At 40.4% G+C, this 13,516-nt stretch overlaps 1 protein-coding gene across 2 annotated transcripts; it reads right to left on the bottom strand.

The window, feature by feature from the left end:
- Positions 1-80: 80 nt before the first annotated feature.
- Positions 81-9,636, bottom strand: kel (Kell metallo-endopeptidase (Kell blood group)). Of its 2 annotated transcripts, none has more exons than XM_028977355.1 (18): positions 9,514-9,636; positions 9,229-9,358; positions 8,479-8,757; positions 7,829-7,971; positions 7,512-7,664; positions 7,291-7,362; positions 7,018-7,206; positions 5,193-5,353; positions 4,972-5,089; positions 4,796-4,891; positions 2,540-2,638; positions 2,382-2,456; positions 1,799-1,902; positions 1,599-1,688; positions 1,005-1,072; positions 764-924; positions 565-654; positions 81-493 (listed from the first exon to the last, which is right to left on the bottom strand). In XM_028977355.1, exons 1-18 carry the CDS (start codon positions 9,535-9,537, stop codon positions 347-349), a joined length of 2,199 nt encoding a protein of 732 aa, XP_028833188.1. In that variant the 5' UTR covers positions 9,538-9,636; the 3' UTR covers positions 81-346. The 2 variants fall into 2 exon arrangements, with proteins under 2 accessions (XP_028833188.1, XP_028833189.1); XM_028977356.1 differs by having other exon boundaries at positions 7,844-7,971.
- Positions 9,637-13,516: the final 3,880 nt, after the last annotated feature.

The following is a 13,516-nucleotide window of genomic DNA, read 5'->3' as shown; positions in this document are numbered from 1 at the left end:
TTGACAGATGAAAAAAAAAACTCAAAGCTACACTGCATGTTTTGAGCATGCAATGATGTAGACATAATATTTTTCCTGTCTTCAAAACACATCCTTACAGCCAGTTTAGTCATCTGTGTTTTCTGTTAATCATCGATGGGACTGCTTGTCACTGACGTCCTGAAGTCTCATCATCCGAACAGCGACAGACAGAATCCACTGAAGGTTTCCAGTGTTCTGACAACTATGATGTCGTCAGTCTGCAGCTCAACTGTCTGAAATGTCAGGAACCTGGCTTTCCACTCTTATATTCTGGTCCACAACAATCATCAATTAAGATAGAATCTATTCCTCACCACCACCTGCTTCAACAGCTAGCCTGGGATAGCTGCAGTTGTTCTGTGGAGCAGGCCAGCCATGAGGGGCACAGGTCAGAATTTGCACAGATTACTGACACCAAGAAAGAGGGTTCAAATGCCATCAGCTCGTGGTGTGGGATAGGATCACAACTGACCTAGGGGGAAAAGAGGAACAAGTACATCTGTGTTCTTAAACAGTTTACTATTGCAATGTACTCTAATGTACCTGTGTGAAGGAGGTGAGAAACAGGTGAGTATGAGAAAGCCCAAAAAGAGCAGAGTCATTCCGACACCACTGAAAACTCTTCAAATAGGCCTTCAAAAGAAAGAAGGATTATTAGCATTATGAGAACATACCCAATTCAGCCAAAAATGTACACACATCTCCATCTGTAAAATGTGTAATATGGGTTTCCAGAACTGACCTGCAATGCCACTTGTAGTGCAGTATATTGCACCCAGACTTCCTGTTTCTGTGACTGAGAGAGGACAGATGTGCCCACCCGACCTGGACCCTCTGTCACACTCATGTACTGAGACCACACGCATACACTCACAGTCTCTGGAGTATCGCTGTATGAATGGACTATCAGAGGGAAAGACATTATTCATCAAATATCAAATTGGCCTAAGCATGTTATTAAGCAGCTACAGACAATGCCTTACTGTCAGGTAGTAGGAGATGGAGGAGATCTTTGGCCATCAGAAAACCCAACAGTCCATAATTTACTGCCCTGCAAAACAATGATGCACACAATTGTAGTAACATTGTAGTATGACGGTTCCATGTACACTCACTCACTCACTCACTTTCCATGACCGCTTAGTCCTACTCAGGGTCAAAGCTACTTATCCCTGTACACTGACATTAGGGAAGGTGACACCTGTTGCATGGCACAAGCCTCCCATTTGCACAAACACCATTCACTCATACACTCACACCCAGAGTCTCCAAAGCACCTAGCATGCTGTTAAATGGTTACAGGAAACCTGGAGGAAATCATAGAGGTAACCAAAGCAAATGCAGGCAGAACATGAAAAAACCACACACATAAGATCTCTGCCAGGATTCCAACAAACAACAGCCACGCCTCAGTGGTTCAGTTTGTTTAAATTGTATTTAGGCTGCATGTTAATGGAACTGTAGGCCTCATGTTAATTAGGGATGTGATGAAGGAACAGATACTAAACGGATTTTTAACTAGCATACATAAAAGTTATGATGAGATTAATCCTGTCTTATTTTTGTTTGTCCTATACCTGGGATACAAACGATGAAACCAAGGAGGTGTGAACATTCCAATGGGGAACAAAATATCATCTCCAGAAACAGATGGAGAAATGGACATACTACACAAAAAAGCACAAAAGAAGGAGGGTCAGTGAATACAGGATTTCATATTTTACATTTTCAATATATTTTAGTGATATGTTTTATACAAATCATGAGCCTCACGAACATGTCAAACTGAACAGGCTCTGAGAGAAGTCTGCACCATCTTCTCTGCTGAAGAATTAGAGACTGGAGGTAGTTGGTAAAGTATTTGTTCTCACCAATCACCACCTGAGGTAGAGATACACATATAATCACCCATAATCAACAAAAAATATGGACTACCAATGTGACCAAGTGAAGTTTTATCTCTGACCATACCTTGTGTTTCAATGAGAACATTGTCTCTTCAGCCAATCCCCTTTTACACTTTATTCAACTAAATTGTGGGAAGATTTGAAATAACTGGCAGTCTTGCTTGAAAGGGACCAGCTGCAGCATTGACATTGCATGGTGGGGTCACTTGTTCCTTGTTACACATTCCTAACATTGAATTTAATGTGCGGACCCTGACAATATGGCTGAGGTATTTTGGTTTCTTTTCAAAAGAATACATTTAATATATTTAATTTGTGACCACATGTTTTAGGACTAAAGTGTGACTATATATCACCACAATTAGTACAACACCATTTTAACATTTTAAATAATTTAGTAACTATTTAATTATGTTTTGTGGTTGATACGAGGCACGACTTTAAATGATTTACCTCAGAATACAGCTGAGTGAGTTTCTTTTTGTCCATTTTATTCCAAGTTGATAGCCTTGGGGTTAGAGACCTAAGCTGGGAAGAAATTATGGCCGCGGTATCAATATTTCACCAATTCAACATTTGTTATTTGCTTTCACAGGTCATAAACTCTTCACCTTTTTCAGAATAGAACTCTGAAAATCCTTATTCCTCCAACTGAGATCCGCTAACTTGGTCTGAATAGCAGAGTGTATTGTGTTGACCAGCTCTTCAGCCTGAAGGACAAAATATGTCATTAGACCCACTGAAAGGTGGAATGAATACTGGTTCCTATGGTATCTGCCATGTGGTGGACATGTTAATCAAAAAGACGATGTGTTGGAAAAAGTAAAAATGAACAAGTTTAAGAATCTATGTGATTTTGTTGAGAACCAAACTATAATGTAAGATCACTGTGTTAAAGTATGTCCAAGACAGCACGGCTGTTATGCAGTAATAAATACCTTCCTTGGAAGGTGACAGCAGGTGACACGTGCTCAGTGTGCATGGGAGTGGTATAAAGTTTGTTAAGATAAAGCCTAATGTTGACGACGTTGTTAGAATATACAGTGCATCTTGCTGGGAAGAAAGACCATGCTGACCTGTGTACAATATCAAAAGCTGAATTCTTGTAGATGTTTTTTCTTGTGGATTTTGGGGCAGTGGTGGCCTAGTGGTTAAGGAAGCGGCCATGTAATCAGAAGGTTGCATGTTCAAATCCCAAGCCACCAAGGTGCCACTGAGGTGCCACTGAGAAAAAGTACTTTCTCCTCACACTGTTCCCTGGGCACCTGTCATGGCTGCCCACTGCTCACCAAGGGTGATAGGTTAAAAGCAGAGGACACGTTTTGTTGTGTGTTGTCCTGCGGTGTATCACAATGACAATCACAATGACAATCACTTCACTACTTTGACACCAAGTATGTCATGATTTTATAAAGCTACCCTCTTAGTTTCTGTTCGTGGTCATTCTAGTAAACTCCTGTTTTGTGATGTCGTGCATATGCATCCTTGTTCCTTGCCATATCCAGCCATCATGACATAGTACACCCCTGACTAAATACAGCTCATCATTCTAACAGTATTCCCTGAGAGCAGTGACCGCAGACATTATTTAGGTTCAAGCCCCACCCCACAATCCCCCTGAGCAAGAAACTTAACTCTCAGTATCTCCAAGGAAATGGTCACTGTAACTACTGATTTTTGTAATGTAGGGTACATGCAGGCTGGTTGAATCTGATCATAAGACTTCACAGCTCATCTACCCCTACTGGATGGAACTTGGTGCATTCTTTGTTCATAAAACCTTGCATCTTGTATATCTCACCCTCTCCAATGGAGTCCAGAGTGCAGGGACCCTTCCCTAAAACAAAAAACTCTAAAGGATTCTACATCTTAAACCATCTCCATTGATAAGAAAAGTTCACATATGGCCCCCCTTTCGTAGATATGCTGGTGCCAAAATCCGGCAAATCTTTTCCGTCTCTTCACACAGGAATATTCTGGAAAGATTTTTTGCTGGGATTCCGAAAAGGACTTTCAGACAAACTCGGGAACACATCAAAGTTATCAGGACAGAACCATCATCCCTCATCCATCTAATTATCATGTTTTTATGTAAGTGCATCAGTATAAATTGTATTTTATGCTGTGTACAAAACACTATATAGGCCTTGTATCATTCAGTCTAATATTAAATGCTGAGAATGTTTTTGAGTGAAATAGAAAGTGAAAGGGTAGTGATTGTCATTGTGATACACAGCACAGCACACCATGCACACAACAAAATATGTCCTCTGCTTTTAACCCATCACCCTTGATGAGCAGTGGGCAGCAACCCACACAGATATATCAACGGAAGACCGGAGCAGAAACTGAAACACGCGAAGGCAGCCGAACCGCCCCAACAGCCGCAGACAGTTTAATCACACTTCATGCATGTTAAGTCTCTCGATATCCAACGATATTGCTTTCCTTGCACGCATCTGGGCTCAAAAAGTTTCCTGTTACACCATCCTGCTCGTATAAAGTTTGAACCTGATATTTAGTTAAAGAAAAAGACGTACCATTAAACTATGTATCATGATAAGGTGTGAATATGAGTGTTAATAAAACCGCGTTATATGTATTTCTGTCTCCCCTATTTATGTGTACAGATATTTCCTGCATTCAAATAAGGTCACTGCACCACAAGATCTCATCTGCATTTAATTAAGATCAATTCCACTCCCACTTTTCTGTGAATGCTGGTTATTTTCCTTACAGTAAGTTGCTCTGGATAATGGTATCTGCTAAATGCCCTACATTTATGTATACATTTATATTAACACGCATTTACAAAAGATTTTTCCTTACAGTTCTTAACATTCATAAACACTTCAGTCCATCAGTACCTCTCTGTTTGTATTCCTTTCTTTGACCATGTGCAAGAGAAGAGTGTCAAAACCTTTTTCTGTCTGCAGAACACATGAAATCCAGTTTGGCACCTCCTGCAAGGAGTCATCATCAAAAACAAATCCCATGAATCTCTCTTCTATTAAACTAATGATGCAATTCTGGTTTGCCTCACCTCCTCAGGTTTGCCCTGGGAGAAGGATTGGTTCCTCAGTGTTTCCCTAAATCTTGAATCCAGAGCAGGAATGACAGTGTATAAGAGACTAAGCATCATGAAGGTATGCACAGGACCACTGCAGACATAAAGAAAATGTGCAAATTGAACATTTAAAGTGGAATACAAAAATGAGCAGAAAGAGATTATAAATGTAATAAATAACAAGACATTTCACAAACCTGCCCATCATTTCATGCCTGAGGAGCCATTTGTTAATTGTCTGTGACATGTGCTGAAGGTATGGCAGGTTGTGCACCAAGATTAAGTCTGATTGGTTCACTGGCAGTGGGTGAAAGGTGGCTTTTAAGGAGCCCAGCCAATCAATGGCTGGTGCCAGTTGCTGTCGGGTAAAAGAGGATTTTCATTAGTTCTTATACAGAAAATTAGCTTTATATGTTAATTGTGTTGGACTGCTAATGTCACATCATGTCGAGGTGTGATTGGCCAAAATAATATATGTATGTGTTCTGGATCTGTAGAAATGCTTGCTGACTACCCTCGAACCTTTGTGTACAATGAGATATTCCAGAAAACACAAATTATTTGAACAGATTGGCATAATTTATCGCAAACAATGATTAGTATGATTAAAAAAATAATTAGCTCTGTTCAGTTGTACTACAAAAAAAACTGGACATTATTAAATTGTCACCAATTTCCCTATGGAATGTACAAAAGATGTAAATGTACAATGGAAATTATCCTTGCAGCTGGTGCAGTGGTGGCCTAGCGAGTAAGGAAGCAGACTCATAATTTGGAGGTTGTGGATTTGAATCTTGAACCACCAAGGTGCCACTGAGCAAGGTACCATCCCTACAAAACTGCCTGTCATGGCTGCCCACTGCTCACTAAGGTGATGGGTTAAATGCAGAGGACACATTTTGTGTGTCACCGTGTGCTGCAGGTTTTCACAATGACTTTATATTTATATTAGTCATTCCGTGCTGCAGTGGGTTAAACCCAGTATTGTACATGTTTGTAAGCCTAAGTTGCCATTATTTTATTCCTATTTGTCTGGCAATTTCACACTGCTTCGTAGCTCAACTATGATTTCTAACAAAGCTGCTACCATCTCTATGATGATGATTATTGCTCAGATTTGTGCAGAAATGTCCCTGCAGAATTCACAATGTGCTGTTCATTAAAATAATAAGGGATTGTGCTCACAGGGATAGTCAGATGAATGACTTTATTTAGAGTAAAAAGGGCTCTGGCACAGATTCTAGTTTTAGAATAAAAAACTCCTTTTGTATTGCAATACATCGTTTAAAAGGATTATTTTTTTAAAGGCCCAGACACTCATTTCACTTCACTTTGACACAGTGTCAATTATAAAATCCACTTTACCACACCGTCACCCTGTTAGACACAGACAGTGTTAAATTCCCCCTTGTTAGGCTGTCCTAGTTATGGTACCGGGCCACTGTAGCACCAATATACCACTATTACCACATATTTCAGTATCAGTCATACAATGCCACCGTCTGCCGCTGCTTTTGTTTGTTTTCTCGGAGACACTGAATCAAGCGCACAGACTACCCCCCCAGTGAAGAGACCAGCAGATAAACCCTGGTTCCTGACAACTACTAAACGATGACTTAGCATGAAACGAACCAGAGGGTCACCACAGCCACCACCACCATAACAACTACAGCTTCATGGACCTTCAAATACACAAGTAACATCATAATGGACACGTGGCCATGACATTGAACTACACTATGGACTTCTCCAACCCTACAACTGTAGGACTTGTTTTTTTTCTTATTGGACAAATCATCACAAACCCTGCACTGACACCATTTGCAACCTTTTTTCTCTCTCCTAGAGTCTTTTTTGTGTGGAGTTTTTCCTTGTGTGCAGAAGGGTCAAGTGTGGGGGGTGTCAACTGTAGGGCTTGTCAAAGCCCATTGAGACATACTGCATGCGATTATGGGCTATATAAGAAATTAATGTTGTTGTTGTTGTTGTTGTTTTCAAGCAGTATGAGTCTATTTAACACACCTGTAACTGGTGGACAGTGAGTCGCTGGTACATCATGTTGTTGTGCAGTCTGTACTGCAGGGGCATTGCAGCCCTGGCCAGCTCAGAGGACAGGGCTATGTACAGACCATTATGCATGGACTTGGTTTTGGGTGGCACCCCCAAAAGAGTGAACAGCTGCAAGGAGAATGTGAGGAAGGAACGCAAACTCTGGGAGAGAAAGAAAAGAAAAACACATAGAAATCTGCACCAGCTCTTCTAAGATCATAACATCAACACATGTTATTCTCTTACCTCAGTCTTTGCTTTGGATGTCTGACTAATACTGTCCCATTCAATGGGTAGTTGGAATTCTGGTTGATCAATCTATGGCGCAAATCAATTAACATCACAATTTTTCATTTTATACATGATACAGAATGTAATCCAGGAAGCTAATTATGTTTCTTAATAAAGTGTGTGAAAAAACAGCAGCCTGTTGTCATGAGCATTTGTGCTGTTCTGTATGTTCTCACCTGAATGTATGAAGGGCTGCCCAGTGAGCTGTTCTGGTCCCGGCCCACGTACACAGTGAAGAATGGAAATGTGTTGAATTGGTTCATCAGTTTGATCAGAGTAGAGTTAAAGTCTGTCCTGTTCCAGTGTCCTGATGCTGGCCACCCACCTAACTGCAGAGAAAACAATGTTTATAAATTAAACTGATGACATGACTGTGAGTGTTCTGATTTCTTTGTGTGTGTGTGTGTGTGTGTGTGTGTGTGTGTGTGTGTGTGTGTGTGTGTGTGTGTGTGTGTGTGTGTGTGTGTGTGTGTGTGTGAGTGTGTGTGCATACATTTGTACTGGTCACCTGCTGAATGAGGTTGAGGAATGGCTGGGAACCCAGGTTCTCTACAGCATCAGTGTTCATGCAGGAATGATAAAATCGTCGTACTTTCTCTTCTGGTGAATCTGGTGATGCGGTTCTGTCTCTAATCTCTAAACAAAGTCAAAAAGGTCAGAGGTCAAGGATTAAAAAAGTGTAAATACAACACCAGTTCCAAAATCATTTGTGTAAAATGCAAATCTCAGACAGGCATTTCTGGATAACGTTGACGTATGAATCCTTCTGTGTAGTTGTTTTTTAAATAGTTTTCAAAAATGAATTTAGATAAAAAAAATATTTATGTTATTTACAAACGATTGCATTTATTTTACACAACATCCCAGCTTTTTATTAAATCAACGTTGTATTCAAATATATATCTTTCATATCATGGATTTTTATTTACATTATGTCTCACAGTTGAAGTTTTTCTACGATGAAAATGACCTACTTCTAACACAATCACAATCTGTGGCAGCCAAATACTTTTTTGCCCCACAATAAGTACATCCTTGACACTGGTTAATTGTTCAGATTAATTCCTATATATCGATTCATGGCTTGCTGTTCAATTTGTGAATTCTGCAGGAGGAAAAGTAACTGTTTTGTTGAATATTTACCCAGGATGTCCCTGATGGACACCAGTAGAAGAGTCTGTCTGTCATGCAGGATGTCTGTCTCCATGAAAGTTCTTTTTCGCACATTCCTTTTTCCATCCTCTGTGTCCACCTTGTCACTGCCATGGTAAGGAGTGATCTCGCCTCTCTGCCTCCCCCGGGATACTACTCGTGACCTGCAGCTGAAATGGAAGTAGTCGCACGGCTGAGAGAATGGGTCCACAGTGGCAGAGAGACGATCTGCTGCCTCCAGACAGACAGGAGAGAGACATTCAGGGGGATCTGATGTGAAGGAAAAAACAGAGTTTACAAATAGTAGTTATATATATATATATATATATATATATATATATATATATATATATATATATATATATATATATATATATATATATTATATATATATCTATATATATATATATATCTATATATATATATATATAATAACGGTGTGTCTGTAGGTGTGTATATATATATATATTAACTATTATAACTACTATTTGTAACTAAAAAAATCCATATATATATATATATATATATATATGGAATTTTGTAGTTACAAATAGTAGTTATAATAGTAGTTATAGTTATACCCACAAATAGTGTGTGTGTGTGTGTGTGTGTGTATATATATAAAAAAGAATATGTAAATATTCTTACTCATAATGGTCCCATAAATGGGTAGACAATGTACTGAAAAAAAAAAATCAAAAACTTTCTACTATACTATGAACAATTTAAGGTTCCACCAACCTGGGGCAGTGTCTGGAGTCCACAGGGTATAGATCCCAAATCCAATCACCATAGCAATGAAGCAGAAGGCCATGGCAGCCATAAGTAATCGACAGCACCAGTTCCACTTACAGGGTCTGTGCTCACCAGTCTAGAGAACAGTTGGAGGACTGAGAGGTGAGAGGTCACACCAAACAAACACCAGCTCTTTGAGAAAACAATATAAATTCTTGGATCTTTTTCCACAACCGGCAGGAAGAAATTCAGTTTCCTCTAAAGCCTAATGAGGAGTATATTCTGGTTTACCTCTAATACTGGGGGAACCTCCATGATTCAGATGGATTTGTCCCGTGTGTGGGTCTGAAGCTCTCTGTAGGTGCTTTAAGTGATCTCTTCTCCTTCACTCATAGAAGCTCTTGCTCTCTCTCTCACCCCCTATCTTCCCTCATCACCCACTCTTCTCATTCAGATAAATGCACCAATCCGACCTCACAGCTGACCCTTTTTTTTTTGTTTTTTGCATGTGAGTGTGTGCAACTAATTATGTGTATCTGAATGTGTGCGCATGGGAGCCTTTTTGTGACATCACTCAGATACACCAAAATGGTTAAACTCTTTTGGTTAAAAAACAAACAAGCAAAACAAACAATAAAGTACATAGTACTTTGCATGACAGTATGAGGGACACTCTGTGACCAGGTTTATAGTCAGAAACACAATAAACCCTTGCTATGTTGATCTCTAGAGCAGATGTGTTCACCAGTATACATCACGTTACATCCAGTCCTTCCCTCACACATGCCTCTTCTAGCCATTATCAGTGAGGTCCGATATGGCTGGTGGGAGCTGATAGGGCGTGTGAACTGTGATGTCGTAAAGACCCACGTCAGCAGCCCCCTCAGACGCAGCACATTCAGGTACTGTCACACACATACAACACACTCATGTCCCTGGTGATACTGGTCCATTCCAGATCTCTGGTGTAATATAACAAAAAAAAAAGGCTCAGCAGACACAGATGCAAAAAAGCCCAAAACACACACACTAAAACAGAAAGGCTCCTCAAAGGAATACATTACACACACATTTTATATTTGGCTGCTCCCAACTAGTCTAGTTGTCTGGGAAAAGTTTTATGCTGGATGCCCTTCCTGATGCAACCTTCCCCAAGCCATGCATCCGAAAAGTATTCACAGCGCATTACTTTTTCCACATGATACAGCCTTATTCCAAAATTGATTAAATAGCTTTTTATTTTCAGAATTCTACACACAACACACATTTTCACAACGTGAAAAAAAGTTTACTTTACTTGGCAGACGCTTTTATCCAAAGCGACTTACAAGGAGAAGTTTACTTGAGGTTTTTGCTAATTCATTAAAATAAATGCACCTTTGGCAGCAATTATAGCCTCAAGTCTTTTTGAATATGATGCCACAAGCTTGGCACACCTATCCTTGCACAGTTTGGTCCATTCCTCTTTGCAGTACCTCTCAAGCTCAATCAGGTTGGATGGGAACTGTTGATGCAGAGCCATTTTAAGATCTCACCAGAGATGTTCAATTGAATTCAAGTCTAGCCACTCCTTTGATATCTTGGCTGTGTGCTTAGGGTCAGTGTCCTGCTGAAAGATGAACTTGAACGTTCAACATCTGAGTTTCTTTAGCACTCTGGAGCAGGTTTTCATTCAGGATGTCTTTGTACATTGCTGCAGTGGAAAAACATCTCCACAGCGTTATGCTGCCACCACCATGCTTTAGTCTAGCGATATTGACCTGGTGATGAGCAGTGCCTGGTTTCCTCCAAATGTTTGTTCACACCAGAGAGTTCAATCTTTGTCTGATCAGACCAGAGAATTTGGTTTCTCATGGTCTGAGTGTCCATCAAGTGTTTCTTTTGCAAAGTGCCATGTGACTTTTACTAAGGAGTGTCTACCGTCTGGCCACTTTATCATACAGGCCTAATTGGTGGATTGCTAAAAACTGGTTGGTTGTCTTTCTAGAAGGTTCTTTTCTGTCCACATAGGACCTCTGGAGCTCTGACAGGGTGACCAGTTTGTCGATCACCTCCCTGACTAAGGTCCTGTTCTCCCGGTCACTCAGTTTATGTGACCAGCCAGCTGTAGGAAGAGTCCTGGAGGTTTTGAACTACTTCCACTTACGGATGATGATTACGTATGCTCATTGGGACCTTCGCTGCAGCAAGATTTCCCCAGTTTTGTGCCTTGACACAATCCTGTCTCGGACTTTGACTTCATGCTTGGTTTGTGCTCTGACTTAAACTGTCAACTTTGGGACCCTATATAGACAGGTGTGTGTCTTTCCAAATCAGGTCCAATCAACAGTTTGTTTGTAATGAACCTGTATAATTCCTGCATAACATATGCCTGGTGGCCGGCTGACCAAAGGGGCGTCACTGAGTGATTGATTGTTATTGGAATTCTGTGCAAATCTTGGATTGGCCATTACCAAAACCATTTTTGAACTTAGGTAAGCTCAGTACTTTACTTGGTACGAAAGCCTACTAGGCCAAAAGTTAATGATTGTTATTTCATCTGATCTGAGGCTTAATGTTCTGAGGCAGTGGTGGCCAACAGGTAAAGAAGTTGACCTGTAATCGGAAGGTTGCCAGTTCAAATCCCAAACTGCTGAGGTGCCACTGAGCTGGGTTCCTTTCATGGCTGCTAACTGCTCACCAAGGGGGGTAGGTTAAAAGCAATGAACAATTTTTTTTTATCGCTGTGTGTTGTACTGCAGTGTTTTAGAATGACAATCACTTCACTTTCACTCAATCTTGTTTACAATTAAGAAATCTTGTTTACTATCTCTGTAAAGCTGTGAAGATTATGTATATAATAATAATAAATGTAAATATTGATATCTTTAATCTCCAGTATTATTACAGAAAATTGTTTCAACTAAAGTTGTAGGTTATAGAGGGGAACTTATGGCAACAAGCCAGAGTGATGTATGTTTAAAGAACATATTAATCCTATAGCATGTAAGCAGGAATTTTGTGTGAACGATAGACAGTTGCTTCCATCCTGCCCCTGGTGTGATCAGCCAGTAAGTTGATGCAAATCTGCATGTTAGAAAGTTATTTTATTAATTATACTTGATGTATTAACTGGCCACTGTTTTGCTGATCAAGACTCAATAAGTCGGCGCAAATTCAGTCTTTTGTTCCTCCTAACCTTTTAAATGATCCTAACCCTATTGTCTTCTTCATTCCAACTACCCGCTTAAGTGAATAATCTTGGTAGCTACATTGGAGATAATACAGGTCTAAAACTATTTATCTGGTTGATAAGTAGATTAGGCCTCTATAATCATTATTTCATTTAGCGTCAAAAACCGCCATACATGCTAAACTCTTCACCATCATATCAGAGTCTGTCCTTGGACTGATAGGTGAGTTTTACAGATTTCACTGAATTTTTTACATTTTAATGAAAAAAAGACAGAGGTCATGTTGTTTGGAGCAAGTGAGAAACTGAAAATTTCAACAAGTCAACACTTGACAGATGCAGTGAAAAATGTAGGTGTTAGACTGGACATTCATGTTTTTTTTAATTGAGACAACTATCAAGAGTCAAATCACTTTTCTCTCGGCATCACAAATCATCTGGACTACTGCAATGCACTTTATGTTTGGCTAGTCGGACTACATCCGACTACTACGTTCATCCCAAAGGAACGTAAAGGACTGTTGTGTTTTTGTGTTTACGGAAACATGGCTCAGCGACAGTGTCCCGGACCGCGCCATTCAGCTCGACCAGCTGACATGCTATCGTGCTGACAGGGTTGTCGTCACGGGGGGGTAAGACCCGCGGTGGCGGACTTTGTGTTTATATCAGTGCCGCTTGGTGCCGCGATGCTGTTGTAGTCTGCAAATACTGCTCACCAGTGCTGGAAGTTATGGTTATTAAGTGCCGGCCATTCTACCTACCGAGGGAATATACAGCTGTACTGCTGTGTGCGGTGTACATCCCTCCCAGCTCCAACAACAACAGGAGCGAGGCACTACATGAACTATACCAGCACATCAGTGAACAGCAAACAGCCCACCCTGATGCTTTTCTCATTGTGGCGGGGGATTTCAATCGTGCAGACTTAAAGAGCGTGTTTTCCAAAAATACAGCAACACATTGACTTTCCAACACGGGGAAATAACACACTGGTCCTTGTTTACACCACCCAGAGAGGAGCCTACAAAGCTTTTCCCCTCCCCCACCTCGGCGCCTCTGATCACATCTCTGTCATGCTAATGCCCTCTTACAGACCGCTGGTAAAAGTCAACAAACCGGTTC

This window comes from Denticeps clupeoides, chromosome 4 (genome assembly GCF_900700375.1).
Source record: "Denticeps clupeoides chromosome 4, fDenClu1.1, whole genome shotgun sequence".
Lineage (NCBI taxonomy): Eukaryota > Metazoa > Chordata > Actinopteri > Clupeiformes > Denticipitidae > Denticeps > Denticeps clupeoides.
Note: the sequence above shows the minus strand (reverse complement) of the source record. Positions and strands in the feature narration are given on the sequence as shown.

Excerpts from the sequence above, each read along its gene's own strand:
- kel (XM_028977355.1), bottom strand. The coding sequence starts at position 9,537 with ATGGAGGTTCCCCCAGTATTAGAG. Across the intron at positions 5,354-7,017 it reads TCACTGTCCACCAGTTACAG|CAACTGGCACCAGCCATTGA; the intron begins GTGTGTTAAATA and ends TTTACCCGACAG. Across the intron at positions 5,090-5,192 it reads AGGCATGAAATGATGGGCAG|TGGTCCTGTGCATACCTTCA; the intron begins GTTTGTGAAATG and ends TTATGTCTGCAG.